Below are 17,502 nucleotides of genomic sequence, written 5' to 3' on the forward strand. Positions count from 1 at the left end.
AAAAGATAGTTTAAAAGTCATTTGATATTCTGCTGGAATCGGAGTGTCCAGTTTCTTGGTGCATCTTTGAAGAAGAATTCCGATCGTTAACCCCTATAAAAGGCTGTTCACCATCAAAAACATCCTGAGTTGTCTGCATTAATGGCATGACGGCAGGTGAACATGAAGGAGAGTAATCGTTATATTCTTTTTTAAAGTATCCGAACACATTCTCACCTTGAGATTTATAAGTACTGCCAAACGAAGGCGTCAGCAAGCCGTAGCCTGTATTAGAACTCGAACCTCCATTGGTAGGGACAGTCGCGTTATGATCAAATTGATTTATGAGTCTTGAATAAGACATACACGAATTCTGACGAGAATTAGAAACCATTCCATTCTGAGATTGTTGTGTAGAAGAATTAGAAGGAGTCATAGAATAAGATCCCAAAGGTGGGCTGCTTATCCGTCGCTCCTGGGTGTTTCTACCAATATTTCCATTGCCTGTTGGCGAATTATTTCCTGCGTATTGGTAAGAATTGGAGAGTGATAAATTATTAAACCGTGCATCTAAATTACTTTCAACAAAATTAGTGAGTTGAGAAGTATTTCCCATATAATTATAGTTAACCATACCGTAATCCTGCGGTTGCGCTGTCAGTAACTGATTGACAGATGAAGATGGCTTCATCTGAGAAACACGAGCCGGATCTGAATTACGCAATCCTCCAAGGGAAGTAGAAGTAAGCATCGGATGTTGAGGAATTGTGCCAGGTTGTATTGTTTGCGGTTCTAGTTGCAAATTCTGTGAACCAAAGTCAGGGGTAAAAATAGCCGGCAAAGGTTGACGGCTTCCATGTTGTATCTCCATATTATTATCTTGATAGAGATTTGTCTGGGCATCTCCAAAACGCTGCTGTTTACCAAAGCTATTTGGCATACCACCTGCTGGAATTGACGAAGAATTTGGCGAAAATGTTGAGTTGGATGTAAAAGGTTTCATTCCAAAAGAAGAACCTCCACGATGAGTACCACCAATAATATGTTGCTCGCCGTTTCCCTTTGATTGTAATATCCTTTGTTGATTACGATTTTGACCCTGAGAAGACATAGAACGTCCATCATTGCGCATATGCAACTGCTGTTGAAATTGAAACACATTATTTGTCGGCTGCTCCATCACTCTGCAATTGTTAATAACCACATTAGAAACATCACCACTATACGTTGGGACCTTTCGGAATGTGCACATCTTAAACTCGATTCTGCTTGAATCCGAAGGAATATGCCCTAAATCCTTGAAGGTACATTTTTCAATCAGAATTTCATCCGAATCCGGAAGCCTGAAGTCTGAGTCAAACAGCGAATGCTCAAAATATAGTTTCTTTAAGTTGGGCAAATTGATAAAATTGTAATCTAGAATGAAATCATTAAGAGAAAGCAACTTCAAACTTTGAGGAAAATTGATGGCGGAAAAAATCAATGGCTTACCAATTTTGTAGTTATATCTTGATATTCCTTTCAATTTAAGATTCTCCAATTTATTCGTTAATATTTTGTTGATTAATGTCGAAATCTTTAAAATATCGTCCCTGGAAATCGAATATAGTTCTGGTCCTGACCCTCCAGTATCGTATGAAATATCGATACACAAATCGACAATTGATGGAGGTAAAGGCTTAGCTATCTTTTTTAAAATGTTTAGCCGGATACTAAAGTTCTGAACCAAATTTTTAATATTGTGTATGGTAATCGAAAGCTTTTTAGCATTTGGTGGCCATTGAATTTCAGAGTTTATGTCTTCTCCCGTGTTAGTTCCGGATGTATTGCTCTCTTCCAAATCCCCAGAAGTTTTATGATAGGTGAAATGAATTTTGAGTTCTTGCAGCTTTTTGCATTCACTCATGTCAAATCCATTCTTGTCCAAAATAACATAACTTATTTTTGAATAGGTGAGATTGGGAAAAAATTTTAATTTGTTCAAATCTTTGGAATCCAGATATGTATGGAATATATTCAATGTTCTTAAGCTCTCAATTCTCTGACTCACGTCAAAATCAATTATAAAATTTTGCTGGAATTTGATATCACAATTTTTCCGTAACTCCCAGTTGTCAAAGAAAACATCCAATGATTGACAGTCTTTTAAATCATTAATAAAACTCAAGTTATCAATATTCACTAACTTTACTGTTTTGATGGAATTTTTGACTGGAATTTTTTTGAATGTTCCACGGTTAACACCAAACTTCAGGTAATTTAATTGCTTCCCGTATTGGTCAATTAAATCGTTAAACGGCTTCAACTTTGATTCACTTTCTAACGACAAATGAAGCAACTCAATACGAGGAAGTAAAGTTTTTATCAAAGACAGGTCAATGGGCTTCTGCTCATTCTTAAATAAAATTTTGACAACGACCAAGTTTCCATCGTTTAAATTCAAACGTTTAAACTCCTTGTACGGTAGATGAAAATCATGCTCTTTTTTCATCTCTTGAATAGTAAACTCCTTAAAAGACTTGACAATAAAAAGGTCATGGCGAATTTGCTTGACAAGAATTTCAACCGGATTTGTGTAATTTAGGCTGTAAAAGCCATATAACTTGATATTAGATGTAATGTCAAAGATTGAAAAAAAGGTAGAAAAGCCTAGAATATCAATTAGGCGGATAATAAACGGAGTCAATGAATTAAATCCATAAATAAGTTTCACCTTCTCACACAACACTATCCTGTTATGAGGATTTAACCTTCCTGCCAATTTATCAAATTCAGGTGGCGATAATGTTGAGTCAACGTCAAAAAGTTTGAGCTGGATATCATCAACATCGGTGAATATAATCCCTTTTTGCTCAAGAAGCTTTGAAACCACAAGTTGCTCCACCTTCTGCTCAAATGGCTTACTCTGTGCGGCACAAGAACAAGATGTTTGATCGGATGACAAACCTTCCATTGAAGAAGAACCATTTGAATTCGTAATCAAATTCTTGAGCTGCAGTGGAAACACATTTATAAAACTCTCCTTATTCATGATTATCCAAAATTTAATAGAATTTAAGGAATGGAAAACAATTTCAACCTAAAGCAACAAATAATATAATAATTGATAACTAAGAAATATATGCGCTGACAATAATATTGACAGAATAACGAACGGCAAAAGATTGTCGAGGACGGAAGAAGTCTGCTTGCTTAGTATAGCGAGTTAATGAGTAGAAAAGAGATGGACACCTGGCCCTGTAACTGATGCCTTGTTTCTTAAAATCAAGTTCAACTGAAGATTTAGTAATAGTAAAGAGACAATCGGGTGACAGTCAAGACACACAAGTGGTAAGAAAACAAGTCGTAATTGACAAATTTACTTGTTCTTTCACTATTAATGTGGAGACAAAGCTATGTACGGTTTGTTCTATAATCGCAAGAGGAATAAACAAATATTGATTAAGCGCTGTCTTATGAATTTCAGTACGAGTGAGATTCGTAGAAGAAAAAGAGGAGATGAAGTTTTTTTTGTTTCCTTTTCTCAGAGACCTGCGAAACGCAACAACTTGTATAAATTGAATCTGATTGGAGCAGTAAAATTTTTTGAGGGGAGGAGGGGAGAAAAAGGAAATAAAAATGGCTAGGAGGGAAGGATTATGGGACTTAAATAGTGTATTTTTTTTCCTGAATAATGGATACAGACAATTCAGACCTTGAATATCGGTATAGATGAACTTAAGCAATTTTTGAAAGTTAGTTCTCAGAAAGACTTAATGGAAAGAGAATGTTTTTAGAATTTGCATATATAAAAAGTTCAAATCAGTTTTGTATTTTCTTCAATGGACAAGATATACAAATCATTTTTGAGATATATTTCATTTCTATCGGTAGAATTGTAGGTATGTGAATGCACGGATCCATACATTTTATTCAAGAATATCAAGTATATACAAAAAAAGCTAATTGCAATGATTCCGTATATATTTTTGTGTGCTCCCTTGTGCTGTATCGATACTGCAAAGTTGTTGTAATATTCAATTTAAACTTATCTTAATGTACCAATAACAATGTAAGAAAATGTCAGACTGGACAGTCGACTTTGAATGCACATTATATGTTAGTTATTCATAAGTATTATTAGGATATACATTATACCTTGCTTAACTTGATAGTCTGTTAAATATTTTAGCGTCGGATTCATGCCCCGAGAATCAAAATTCTCTGAAATTTGCCAAAACCTACACTGCACCACATAATAACTTTTACTTCCTAAAAGAATTTAAGGAGAACAAGTTACTATATTTTAATTTGAATTGATCTTTATTTAATATTTGATTGTATCATAAGCTGACAACATATTCCAGATCGGATCTTGTTATTATTAATTACAACTAATGCCTTAAAGCTTTATAACATCATGCACCAGTTGATGTACTATCCTTACGTAAATTAAAAATTGTCAAATAAAAATATAAGTACTAAAATATTAAAGACACGCCAAAAATTCCGAACTTTTCTTAACAGCAAAATACATTTAGGATTAGCCATTAAACATCCCTACACATTTTATTTGCTTCGCAAAAGTTGAGGCAACATTTACCGAAAAAAGAATAGACCGCACACATGGGGACGGACAGTCGTCAAGACAGCTGGTGGTTCCCTAGATTGCACGCATATAATTTGGACATTAAAATTAGCATTTACAAGAGAATTCAAAGCTGATACGACTTCTACTTCTCCAGTGTAGTGTGCACAAACAAGATTTTTACAAGGATATATAATAGTATTAAATGCGAAGCACAATGGATGCCTAGAACCAAAAAAAGGTGTACAAAGCAACCGTGGTTCGATTGAAGTTTTAATAAAGTGACGCTATTAACTCGCGTCACTTGTCCATACAATCGGATTGATTATTTCGGAAAAGATCATATTACGCATGCATATTCTTGGAAATAGCATTTATTCCCCCATTCTTTGTACAGACTTTCTGAACATTATAACCAACACAAGGACCATTCTTGATCCATCAAGTCCTTTTAATAAATGTTCTAATGGTAATTCTGGTGCTAGAGATTAAGTGGATACGCACTTGCAAGAGAGGGGAAAAAGGGTGAAGGGTTACGGAAAAAAATAAAATAGGAATAAAAAATTTACGTTGATCGCTGAGATTTCGGCGAAATTGGCCGCGAATACCACCCGTATTACTGTACTGTTTATTTCCCAAAAAAGAGGTTTCGTTAGGCACTTCTTATAGAATCCAGAAGAACATGGGAAGACAGGACTTAATTGAATGGTTTTAAATTTTTCGGTTGTAACATAAATGGTATGTATGTTTGTGTGTAGTTGAGCAACTAGGATTCGCATATTCCTTTGACGTCAGTAATACTGGATATTTTATGGATCTTATAATGTGTTAAAAAAATTTGTACTTATTAATTTTTTGGGGGCATCTGAAATTTTATGATGTTATGTGAAAAATGACAGGGTTCACCTGCGATCTCTCTAGGCTCTGAACGGAAGGGGAGGGGGGAGCCTTTCGCTCAAATCCGAGAAAAAGAAAATTACTCGCTGGAGATAAGAAAGAAACAATAGGTGTTGTGTTTTAAGTCAAGCTTCGATGGGCAATCTTAAGTTTTATAGTGCGCGATTGTTATTATTGTCGTTTTTTTCTCCAATTTGGTTGTCTTCCAGATACCGGTAAAAATATTTTCTGCCTTTATAATTTTTATCAGTACATTTTTAGGATAATAGGATATGAATTTTTTGTACTTTAATATGTGGTGTTTCTTACCTTAGTTATTTATATTGTATTGCGTTCTTCTATAAGCAAATTATCCTAAATATATTCCACTTCGGAATTTTGCGTTATAATACTTTCACCTATGTTTGAACTCCGGAGAGTAAATGACATCCGAATATATATAAAAGTACTTTTTTTTTCATCATTTTTGTACGTTGCTCCTTTAGAGATTAATTTTTGATTTGAGTTCAATAAATTTAAAGCACGTTTCTGTATATTTTTCCTACAAAGAGCACATAGGAACGCAAAACTGACATTACACTTCAACTAGTTGGCTTTTGTATTATCTGCAATCATTGTGAAAGATTCTCTCACACTTTTACATCTTGGCGATAGATTTATACTGAAAAACCGACTCCGCGGTGCCATATTTGATTACTTTTGGACACATACTTTTGATTATCTTATTATCGGTATTGATTTTCGTTCCTTGAAGTTAACATGATGAATAGCAGCACTATTGGATGGACCGTCAGTGATTGGACATCATTCCACAGGGATTCCACTCCAGAGGCTTCTTTAAAGACTCTTTTGGATTTAGTGAAATCTCTCAAGTCAGCTCCAGAAGATCCAGCGTTTATTTCTTTAGCCTCCGAAGAAAACCTGAGACACCAGTGGAAGATTCTTCAGTCAAAATCCGATAAGACTTCTTTGAAACTCTATGGTGTGCCAATCGCTGTTAAGGATAACATAGACGTTCTTGGTTTTGAGACTACAGCAGCATGTCCTGCTTATGCTTACAAGCCTACCAGTGATGCCACAGCAGTAAGTTTACTACGGGAAGCTGGTGCGATTGTTATTGCCAAGACCAACTTGGATCAATTTGCTACCGGCTTGGTCGGTACGAGATCACCTTACGGTGTCACTCCATGCACTTTCAGCGATAAGCATGTTTCCGGAGGTTCCTCTGCAGGTTCTGCTTCTGCTACTGCTAGAGGTATTGTACCACTAGCTCTTGGTACTGATACTGCGGGTTCTGGCCGTGTTCCTGCTGCCCTAAACAACTTGATAGGTCTTAAGCCCACAATTGGTTCCGTTTCGACAGCTGGTGTCGTTCCTGCCTGCAAATCATTGGACTGCGTCTCTATTTTTGCACTTGATTTAAGCGATGCTCAGATTGCTTACAATATTTGCGCTAAACCTGATAAAGAACGCTGCGAGTATTCGAGAGAACTTCCAGCAAACCCTATTAGGCACTTTTCTCCAAATCCTCGTGTTGCAGTTCCTGCCGACATGGCCGGTAAATGGTATGGTGATACAGAGAATCCTAAATTATTTTCTAAGGCGATCAGCACTATGGAGGCTACTGGAGCTATTGTGGTTCCAGTGGACTTTTCTCCACTCTTGGACTTGGCAAAATGTCTTTATGAAGGTACCTGGGTTGCTGAGAGATGGGCAGCTACAAGAGAATTTTTTGCCACAAATCCTCCAGAGGCATCGCTTGATAAAACCGTTGCTTCAATCATTAGGGGTGGTGCGAAGTATGATGCCGCTACGGCCTATGAATACGAGTATAAACGTCATTCCATCCTCAACAAGGTCTCCGAAGTTTTCAAGGATATTGATGCTTTGATGGTTCCAACGTGCCCATTGAATCCTACTATTGTGTCTGTTCAGAAGGAACCAGTGCTTGTGAATTCACAACAGGGAACATGGACGAACTTTGTGAATTTGGCGGATATGTGTGGTCTTGCAATTCCAGTAGGATTCAGGGAAAAGGACGGATTGCCAAACGGTGTTACTCTTCTTTCAAAGGCATTCAATGATTATGCGATCTTAGATCTTGCATCTCGCTTTTTCAAGACTCTCTATCCCGAGGGAAACAGACCAGTTGGCCATATCGCTGGCAAACTTGCTGGCATTTCCGATGAATTGGACCCAGATGTTCCTTCAGCCGATTTATCGTCATCTTTGAAACTCGCTGTTGTTGGTGCTCATTTAAACGGCCAGCCTTTGCACTGGCAGTTGGAGAAAGTGCAGGCAGTGTTTCTACAGAAAACAAAAACAGCAGCCAAGTACAAGTTGTACGCTCTTCCGAACTTCAAACCCGGTGCTTTGGCTAGACCCGGCCTAAGAAGAGTTGACCCTGAGTCAGAAGGGGGTGCAGGTGCAGTCGAAATTGAAATATATGCTATTCCATTGGAGAATGTCGGTAAATTCTTAGCAATGATTCCATCACCATTGGTGATTGGTGATGTTGAGACCGCTGATGGTCAACATGTTAAGGGTTTCCTTTGTGAGGAGGCTGGCTACAAGACCAAGGGTGCCATTGATATTACTGCATTGGGCGGCTGGAGAGGATACGTGGATCGTGCCTTTAGTGACACCGGTAAGGACACTTCAGGCAAAAGAAAGAAGCCTTTTGATACTGTTCTTATTGCCAACAGGGGTGAAATTGCTGTTAGAATAATTAAGACTTTGAAAAAACTTGGTATCAAATCTGTTGCCATCTATTCCGACCCTGATAGATACTCAGAACATGTTTTGATGGCAGACGTTGCCATTCCACTTCACGGAACTTCCTCTGCGGAGACATACATAAACATTGAAAAGGTGGTGAAGGCATGCAAGGAATCTGGTGCAGAGGCTGTTATCCCTGGTTATGGTTTCCTCAGTGAGAACGCTGATTTTGCAGACCGAATTGAAGCTGAGGGTATGACATATGTTGGTCCTACCGGTGACTCGATCAGAAAGCTTGGCTTGAAGCATTCTGCCAGAAAAATTGCCGGAGCCGCCGGCGTTCCATTAGTTCCTGGATCTGGGTTGGTCTCTTCATCCATTGAGGCTAAGAGGATTGCAGACAAAATTGGATATCCAGTTATGGTTAAGTCTACTGCTGGCGGTGGAGGTATTGGACTACAAAAGGTTGACTCTCCTGAGGATATCGAAAGGGTTTTTCAAACTGTTCAACACCAAGCAAAGTCATTCTTTGGCGATGCCGGTGTTTTCTTGGAGAAGTTTGTTCAGCACGCTAGACACGTTGAAATCCAAATGTTTGGTGATGGTAGAGGTAATGCTATTGCAATTGGTGAAAGAGACTGCTCGTTACAGAGAAGAAACCAGAAAATTATTGAAGAAACTCCCGCACCAAACTTACCGGAGGATACTCGCCAGAAGATGAGAAAGGCGGCAGAGCAGCTCGGTGCTCATATAAAATACAGATGTGCAGGTACTGTTGAGTTTGTGTATGATGCTGCTAAGGACGAGTTCTATTTCTTGGAGGTCAACACACGTCTTCAGGTGGAGCATCCAATTACCGAAACCGTTACCCACCTTGATTTGGTTGAGTGGATGCTTTACATTGCTGCAGGCGATCCTCCAGATTTCAATAGGAGTATCACCATCGATGGTGCTTCTATGGAAGCTCGGTTGTATTCTGAAAATCCAGTAAAGGGATTTATTCCATCACCTGGAACCCTTACCGAAGTCAAATTCCCTTCATGGGCCCGTGTCGATACTTGGGTGAAAACTGGTACTGTTATCTCAGCTGAGTACGATCCTACGTTAGCAAAGATTATTGTTCACGGTCGTGACAGAATGGATGCTTTGAAAAAGTTACGTCAAGCATTGAATGAAACTGTGATCTTTGGTGTTGTCACAAATATTGATTATCTTCGTTCCATTGCGAACTCGGCAATGTTTGAAAATGCGCAGATGTTTACCAAGGTTCTAGACACGTATGATTACGAACCAAATGCTTTCGAGATTACTGCTCCTGGTGCATATACTACTGTTCAGGATTACCCTGGCCGTGTTGGTTACTGGCACATTGGTGTTCCCCCATCGGGCCCTATGGATTCATACTCGTTCAGATTAGCCAATAGGGTTGTGGGAAACCATTACAAAGCACCTGCAATTGAAATAACTTTGAAGGGTCCTTCCATTTTGTTCCATCATCCTACTGTTATTGCCATTACAGGAGGTGAGGTTGAAGTTAAGTTAAATGATGAGTCCGTCAGCATGTACGAGCCAATTCAGGTGAAGAGAGGTGATAGATTATCTATTGGTAAACTTGTTTCAGGCTGTAGATCATATTTGGCCGTTAGAGGTGGAATTGATGTTACAACTTATCTTGGATCGCGGTCGACCTTTGCACTTGGAAAGTTGGGTGGTTACAATGGTCGTGTTCTCAAGGTGGGAGATGTCTTATTCTTAGGCCAACCAGGCATTCCTGCATGTACTTTGCCTGCTCCAGTGTCTGCTCCTAAGGCTGCTGAAAAGTCTCTTGTTCCGATTTTTGCTCCCGCTGATACTAAAACATGGGAGGTTGGTGTTACCTGCGGTCCTCATGGTGCACCTGACTTCTTTAAGTCGGAGTATGTTACAGAGTTCTTTACCTCCAAGTGGAAGGTGCACTATAACTCGAACAGATTTGGTGTGAGATTGGTTGGTCCAAAGCCTAAGTGGGCAAGAAAGAATGGTGGTGAAGGTGGCCTTCATCCTTCGAATGCTCACGACTACGTCTACTCTTTAGGAGCCATAAACTTTACTGGTGATGAACCCGTGATTCTTACTTGTGATGGTCCATCTTTGGGTGGCTTTGTTTGCTTCGCTGTTGTTGTTGAGGCTGAGATGTGGAAGGTTGGCCAGATGAAACCCGGAGATCTTATTCACTTTGTCCCTATGAGTTTCGCCGATGCAATCAAGGAGAGAAAAGCCATGGATGCTGTTATTGATAACTTGGCTGGGGAAATGCCAACTTTGAACAGTTCTCTTCCTGCTCCAGAGAAGCCTGTCCTCGCTACCTTCAAACCATCCTCATCTGCACCCCTTGTCACCTACAGACAAGCTGGTGATCGTTACATTCTCGTGGAATATGGTGATAATACGATGGATCTTAATAAATCATATCGTGTTCATAAGCTCATTGAAATGGTTCACACCCACAAGACTCTTGGTATAGTAGAAATGTCGCAAGGTGTTAGATCTGTTTTAATTGAATTCAGCGGTCTAAAAATTGATCAAAAGGTATTAGTTCAGACACTTATTGCTTATGAGGCCGAGGTTGTTTTCACTAACCGCTGGTCGGTTCCTTCTAAGGTCGTCCACTTACCGATGGCCTTTGAAGACTCGAAGACTCTGGGTGCAGTTAACAGGTACAGGGAAACAATTAGGTCATCTGCTCCTTGGCTTCCAAATAATGTTGACTTCATTGCTAAGGTTAACGGAATTACTCACAAGGATGTCGAGAATATGCTTTACTCTGCAAGATTCCTTGTCTTAGGTTTGGGTGACGTCTTTCTTGGTGCCCCATGTGCAGTTCCACTTGATCCAAGACAGAGGTTCTTGGGTTCCAAGTACAATCCTTCTAGAACATATACACCACCAGGTACTGTTGGTATTGCTGGTATCTTCATGTGCATATAACCATGGAGTCGCCTGGTGGTTACCAATTGGTTGGTAGAACCGTTCCTCTTTGGGATAAGCTTTCCCTTGGTGTTCACACCGGAAAGTTCAACGAGGGTAACCCTTGGATGCTAACTCCATTTGATCAGGTCAGCTTCTATCCTGTCACTGAGAAAGAGTTGGACAAAATTTGTGACGATTGGGAGCACGGTTTCTTTGACGTTCAAATGACAAGCTCCGTCTTTGACCATACCAAGTATCTTCAGTGGGTTCAAGAACACACCGATTCCATTGAGACTTTTAAGAAGAGTCAGAGTGGTGAAAAGATGGAAGAGTTTAGTAAATTAATCAAGGTTGCCAATAGTGATTTAAAGAAATCTAGTGTGGACGTTGAAAAGCCAATGGAAAATTGGCCTGATGATGCAGAAATGGTTTATTCCGAATACTCTGGACGTTTTTGGAAACCACTTGTCAAAGAAGGTGATGTTGTGGAGAAAGGCCAGGGACTTGTGGTTATTGAAGCTATGAAGACTGAGATGGTTGTCAATGCTACAAAAGCCGGTAAGGTCCTGAAAGTTCTTCATAAAAATGGTGATATTGTCGAGGCGGGTGATTTGGTTGTTGTGCTACAATGAGGTGTCAATCTTGCTTTCTTTTCACATATGCGGTTTAAGACAAATACTATATATTTTTTTAAATATTTTGGGATGTGAGAGTTCCATCATTATTTTATTGTTTAAATATGTTGTCATTTACAGCGTAACTATTAATTCTAATTGAGTTACAAAATCATAATAATTCTTCGTTCAGACAGTCGGATCTGTCGTAAAAAAGCATGTACACTCCCTCACCATCGCTTAGAACTTTTGATTCATGCACCTCTTTGATAACATCATCACTGATCTTCCAAAACGGTTTTTTGAGACAACTCTTGAGTACTTTATCTCGTTCATTCCAAACTTTTTTTAACACATTCGATGTTGATTGTACATTGGGTGCTCCATTTAGAATATCACCAGATAATTCACCGTTTATATCGGCATTATTTCCCTGATGATTTGAGTTTAAAGGTATATTCGTACCAGCATTGTCTGTGATATCAGTATCGTTCGTAAATCCAATAATATTTGGTTCCCGGGTATAATATTTACCTGTTGACAGCTGCTTGTAATATTTTGGCTTTCTTTTATAACATTCATAATGACCGCTGGAATGTGATCCTATATGACGTATAACGGAACGAAGTGTGAATGAATAACGTTTTGTGCTAATATACTCATTATCAGGATTAGATTTCAGTTGTGTCTTATTATAATATTTGGCTGCCTTTCTTTGATCTACATTCAAAAGAAGAGATGTATCAAACTGAACTTGACAATAATTTCTCCATGCATGTGTTGCTTCATAAATAGATCTTGAAAGGTGAAGAATAAGTATTTGTGGTGGTTTCACAATACTAACCTCTCGGTGAACAACAGATTTTAAACCAGAAGTGTGTATACCTGGGTAATTATCTATAAATGATTCTAATTGTTGATCAAGATCACTATTTATTAATATCTTACCTCTATCATAAAGATTTTGAAGTTTATCAACAAGCTCTAATTTTTTTGGATTTTCTATAAGGTCAGCCTTGGTAGCAAAAATATATCTCACTTTGCAAACCATGCAAGAATAATCTTCAATTATTTCACTTTCATTTCTTTTAAGCAGTGTACTTAAAGTCACTGAACTTTCCTCTGGAAGCCCAATCGATGAAATCATCATTGGATTATATGTAATAGATGACAACTTGCCACAGCGCATACAACGAAAATTGGAGGCCACTTCGCTGCTAAAAGGAAACTCAGGGAAACAACCTATACCATCTTTTTTCAATTCAGCTGAAAAGACTGGATCGGATTTATATACAGTCTTCAAACTTGTATACTCTTTCATAAGTGTTTCTAATATAAGTTGGAGTAATTCATGAGCATCATGTTGATTGCGAGATATGTGAGCATCGTGAATATTTTCGAGAACATGTAAAAAATCCCACACAGAGATAGCTCTTGGAAAGAATATCGTTGACTGAAGTTTACCCAAAATTGTCATTAATGCTTCATGTAACTTGATATCTGGCAACGATACACCACCTTCGTTTGCAGTTAATGGGCTTAAATTCTCCGATAAAACAAGGTGACGTAATTTTTGGAAAATGGTTTCAATAACATTGAGATATACATTCAAAGTCGGTAAAGATGAAAGAGCCTGTAAGTTCGAATTTGCAAAACAGTCTATTGAAGGATTTATAAACCCAGTTGTATATTTATCTGGTCTTTTCGTGAAATGCATATCATTCCTCCGGCCTTTAAATCGAAGGGATGGATAAATGATATATAAACTAACGGCGAATCCTGTAATAGATAAAAAAGTCCAAGGGTTTTGAAGCTCCCCAACAAGTATCCTTAATCGATCTAAATAATATCTATACGATATTGGAACACCGAAAAGTGATTTTATGGTGGGGGAAAAAGAATCTATACTGTTCGAAGTGCCTGCAGAACTTCTAGACATAAGAGATCCACCAATTTGTCCACGGTTATTCCATAGGGTATAAATATAGTTAATGGGATGTAACTGTAAAGAAGAAGATAATGCCATATCTACAGTTAGTTATAAATAACATTCTTTGAGTATTCGAAAAACGAATAGTGCTATTTCATTTATTGTTACGCCCATATTGTTTATATCTGTATTTACGTTTCATGAAGAATCACAATTAACTAGCGATTGTTTCAATAATGCGGGAAAAAAAAAGTTAGGGACGGAAAAAACTGAAGTCCGTGATTACTTCGAAGATCTTTCAAACGTACGAATCGATCGCATTTTTGACGTGGAAGTTTAAAAAATGCTTAAAGTTGTGCATCATTGAACTGCATACAGCATTTTAAGAGAGATAATGCTATACAAACTTGAATCAATCATTATCTAAATTAAGAATTGTGATATATATGCTTTCCTGTTCTGACCCTATTATATGATGTCATAGGCACTTTTCTGCCCCTATCCTTCCCTTCTGCTTATGCCCTAATATTTTTTTTTACGATTCGATATCTAATTATGGAATTCCGAAGGAATCACCCCTAAATTACATCCCTCGCAATATGCGAAGACTCAATTCTATTATTCATATAATATTCTATCTCTTATAATATCACACAAAATGCAAACTATAAGTTGCATGTGGAAAAAAAGGTATGAAACACAATGTTTAGATTAAGAAGCCAAATGAAACGCAAAAATAAGTCACCACATACCAAAAAATGCCAATATTACAGATTTGCTGCAATTTGGCACTATACGCTATCAAGTTTGCTACTTTAAATGAACGCATAAACTATATATACAATATTTACCGATACTTCAAATTAGTGACACCCCACTATATGCATTCAATCAACTTCCTCCATCTCCGTTTCACCTTCAGCAGCTTCCTCTGGCTTCTTCTCATCCTTCTCAGTCGCAGCAGCATCCTCTTCCTTCTTCTCTTCACCCTCAGTTGTCTCAGCATTTTCATCTTCAATGTTTAGACCAATGGCAATCAAAGAATTAATTCTCTTAGCAAAGTTTGTTGGCTCCTCAAGAGTGAATCCCGATGTCAAAAGGGCAGTGTCGTACAACATTGAAGTAAGGTTTTTGACCACTCTGTCATCTGCACCATTCTCGTCAACCTTAGACTTCAAAGCCTTGATAATAGGAGACTCTGGTGAAATCTCAAAGATCTTCTTTGATGCCATGTATGCTGACATTGAAGTATCTCTCAAGGCCTGAGCCTTCATGATTCTTTCCATGTTGGCTGACCATCCGAACTGGCCAGTCCTGATAGCTGCTGGAGCGTCCATCAATTTGTGCGAAACAACAACCTTTTCAACCTTTTCTCCCAAGATGTCTTTCAAGGCCTTGGTCAATGGCTCAAACTCCTTGTCTTCTTCCTCTCTCTTCTTCTTCTCCTCGTCAGTCTCCTCAAGTTCGAAGTCCTTGGTTATATCAACAAGTTTCTTGTCCTCAAACTCCTTCAGCTGGTTCATAGCATACTCGTCAATAGGATCAACAAGGAACAAAACCTCAAATCCTTTCTCCTTAAGAGCATCCAAGAATGGAGACTCCTTGACAGCCTTCAACGTCTCACCAGTAATGTAGTAGATATTCTTCTGGTGCTCTGGCATTCTGGTAACGTAGTCGGAAAGGGAGGTCATCTCATCGGCAGACTTTGTAGAGTAGTATCTCAACAATTTTGCCAATGAAGCTCTGTTTTGAGCATCTTCGTGAACACCCAATTTAATGTTCTTAGAAAAGGCCTTGTAAAACTTGTCAAACTGGTCCTTATCCTCAGCAATCTCATTGAACATTTCAATACATTTCTTGACAATGTTCTTTCTGATGACCTTCATGATCTTATTCTGTTGAAGCATCTCTCTGGATAAATTCAATGGCAAGTCTTCAGAGTCAACAACACCTCTGACAAAGCCTAGCCACTCTGGAATCAAGTCCTCAGCCTCGTCGGTGATAAACACACGTCTGACATACAATTTAATGTTGTTCTTCTTTCTCTTAGATTCGAACAAATCAAATGGAGCCCTCTTAGGAACAAACAAGATGGCCCTAAACTCAAGTTGACCCTCAACAGAGAAATGCTTAACAGCCAATGGATCCTCCCAGTCATTAGAAATAGACTTGTAGAACGCATTGTACTCGTCTTGCTTAACGTCCGATGGGTTTCTGGTCCACAAAGGCTTGGTCTTGTTCAATTCTTCTGTATCTGTGACCATCTCCTTCACCTTCTTAGTCTTCTTTTCCTTCTTCTCTTCTTCATTCTTCTTTTCTTCGTCGTCCTTCACTTCTTCAATCTTTGGCTCCTTTTCGTCCTTTTCATCTTCATCCTTCTTTTCTTCATCCTTCTTTTCCTCCTTCTCCTCCTCCTTCACAGGAACTTCCTTTTCCACTTCCTTTCTAACAACCAATTCAATAGGATAGGAAACAAATTCAGAGTGCTTCTTAACGACCTCTTTAATCCTCTTCTCCTCAAGATATTCCGTCTGGTCATCCTTCAAGAAAAGCCTGACAATCGAACCCCTTCCAATTTTCTCGTTTGTGGTGTCCAAGGCAACAGTGAACTTTCCTCCAGCATTGGATTCCCAAATGTATTGCTCGTCGTCGTTATTTTTAGAGATAACCTGGACTTTGTCGGCAACCAAGAAAGCAGAATAGAAACCAACACCGAACTGACCGATCATAGAAACATCAGCACCTGCAGAAAGAGCCTCCATAAAGGATTTAGTACCTGACTTGGCAATAGTACCCAAATTCTTAACCAAGTCAGCCTTGGTCATACCGATACCTGAATCTCTGATCTCCAAAATCTTCTGGTCTGGCTTCGGAGTGATTCTGATGAATAACTTTGGCTCAGATTCCAAAACATGAGAATCAGAAAGCGATTGGTACCTAATCTTATCAAGGGCATCAGATGCATTAGAAATCAACTCTCTCAAAAATATTTCCTTGTTCGAATAAACGGTATTAATGAACAATGACATAAGCTGAGAAATCTCAGCCTGGAACTCATAAGATTCTCCACCTTGTGTTTTTCCTTCAGCAGACATATTGAATAATTTTGCTTCTGTCCTTATAAATGCAAAAAGATTATGTTATCACAAAAGATTAATACACACTACTCAAAAATGCTAATAAGAACTTATAAAAAGTTAAAAAAGTTAGTAGGTTTATATTGCGCTTCAAGCAGAAAAAACAGAAAACCTGCTCCTTATAAAAGATCCCGTCAACGCTAGTATTGCTCTCAAGGAATCTAACCAAATAAAGCTTGACAAATTCTATTCATATTGCGTTAAAGCCTCAGGGAATAATTTGGAAAATTTTTCGTCAGCTATTGGGGACATCCCCACCCATCTAGAATATTCCATAATTATTATTATCTTTTTTTTGTTTTATTTCTTTTTTGCGCTCCTTCGCGAGAAGAAAGAAAGGAAGAGAAAGGCGAAGTTAGTGGTACTTCTTTGTGGCAAAAACTGTGTACGCAAGGTTTGCATTGCATTTAGACAACACGATGTAGATGTTACAAAAAAAAAGTCTACCAAAGGGGTGGGTGAATGCTTGCGGGCAAGAAATATGTTCTGGGAAAATATTACATACTTCCTATACACCTATCCATTCTTACACAGCGCCTTTAACACATATTATTCGAGGATAACATCATTCTCTTCTACATTCTTTGAAGCTGGATGGAAGCTAAAATAATGTACAGAGAATTGTAGTGTGCGAAGCGCGCTTGAGCCCCATGAATCATAATCTCAGTTTTCTGGAGATATATCTATAAAAGCATCCTTACATTTTAATTC

General features: G+C 38.4%; 5 protein-coding genes across 5 annotated transcripts; 2 read left to right on the top strand and 3 right to left on the bottom strand.

Annotated features, from left to right (window-relative positions):
• Positions 1 to 10: 10 nt before the first annotated feature.
• BRETT_003122 (uncharacterized protein) lies at positions 11 to 3,010 on the bottom strand (the record flags this gene model as incomplete). Its single annotated transcript, XM_041281635.1, has 1 exon — positions 11 to 3,010. One exon carries the CDS (start codon positions 3,008 to 3,010, stop codon positions 11 to 13), a length of 3,000 nt encoding a protein of 999 aa, XP_041139426.1.
• A 3,195-nt stretch (positions 3,011 to 6,205) lies between these two features.
• DUR1,2_1 (urea amidolyase) lies at positions 6,206 to 11,128 on the top strand (the record flags this gene model as incomplete). The annotated part of the gene is made up of 1 exon (XM_041281636.1): positions 6,206 to 11,128. The coding sequence occupies one exon, from the start codon at positions 6,206 to 6,208 to the stop codon at positions 11,126 to 11,128; it is 4,923 nt and encodes a 1,640-aa protein (XP_041139427.1).
• A 2-nt stretch (positions 11,129 to 11,130) lies between these two features.
• Positions 11,131 to 11,742, top strand: DUR1,2_2 (urea amidolyase; the record flags this gene model as incomplete). The annotated part of the gene is made up of 1 exon (XM_041281637.1): positions 11,131 to 11,742. One exon carries the CDS (start codon positions 11,131 to 11,133, stop codon positions 11,740 to 11,742), a length of 612 nt encoding a protein of 203 aa, XP_041139428.1.
• A 154-nt stretch (positions 11,743 to 11,896) lies between these two features.
• On the bottom strand, positions 11,897 to 13,663 carry BRETT_003125 (uncharacterized protein; the record flags this gene model as incomplete). Its single annotated transcript, XM_041281638.1, has 1 exon — positions 11,897 to 13,663. The coding sequence occupies one exon, from the start codon at positions 13,661 to 13,663 to the stop codon at positions 11,897 to 11,899; it is 1,767 nt and encodes a 588-aa protein (XP_041139429.1).
• Positions 13,664 to 14,541: 878 nt separating this feature from the next.
• On the bottom strand, positions 14,542 to 16,749 carry HSP90 (Heat shock protein 90; the record flags this gene model as incomplete). The annotated part of the gene is made up of 1 exon (XM_041281639.1): positions 14,542 to 16,749. The coding sequence occupies one exon, from the start codon at positions 16,747 to 16,749 to the stop codon at positions 14,542 to 14,544; it is 2,208 nt and encodes a 735-aa protein (XP_041139430.1).
• Positions 16,750 to 17,502: the final 753 nt, after the last annotated feature.

This window comes from Brettanomyces bruxellensis, chromosome 9, assembly GCF_011074885.1.
Source record: "Brettanomyces bruxellensis chromosome 9, complete sequence".
Lineage (NCBI taxonomy): Eukaryota > Fungi > Ascomycota > Pichiomycetes > Pichiales > Pichiaceae > Brettanomyces > Brettanomyces bruxellensis.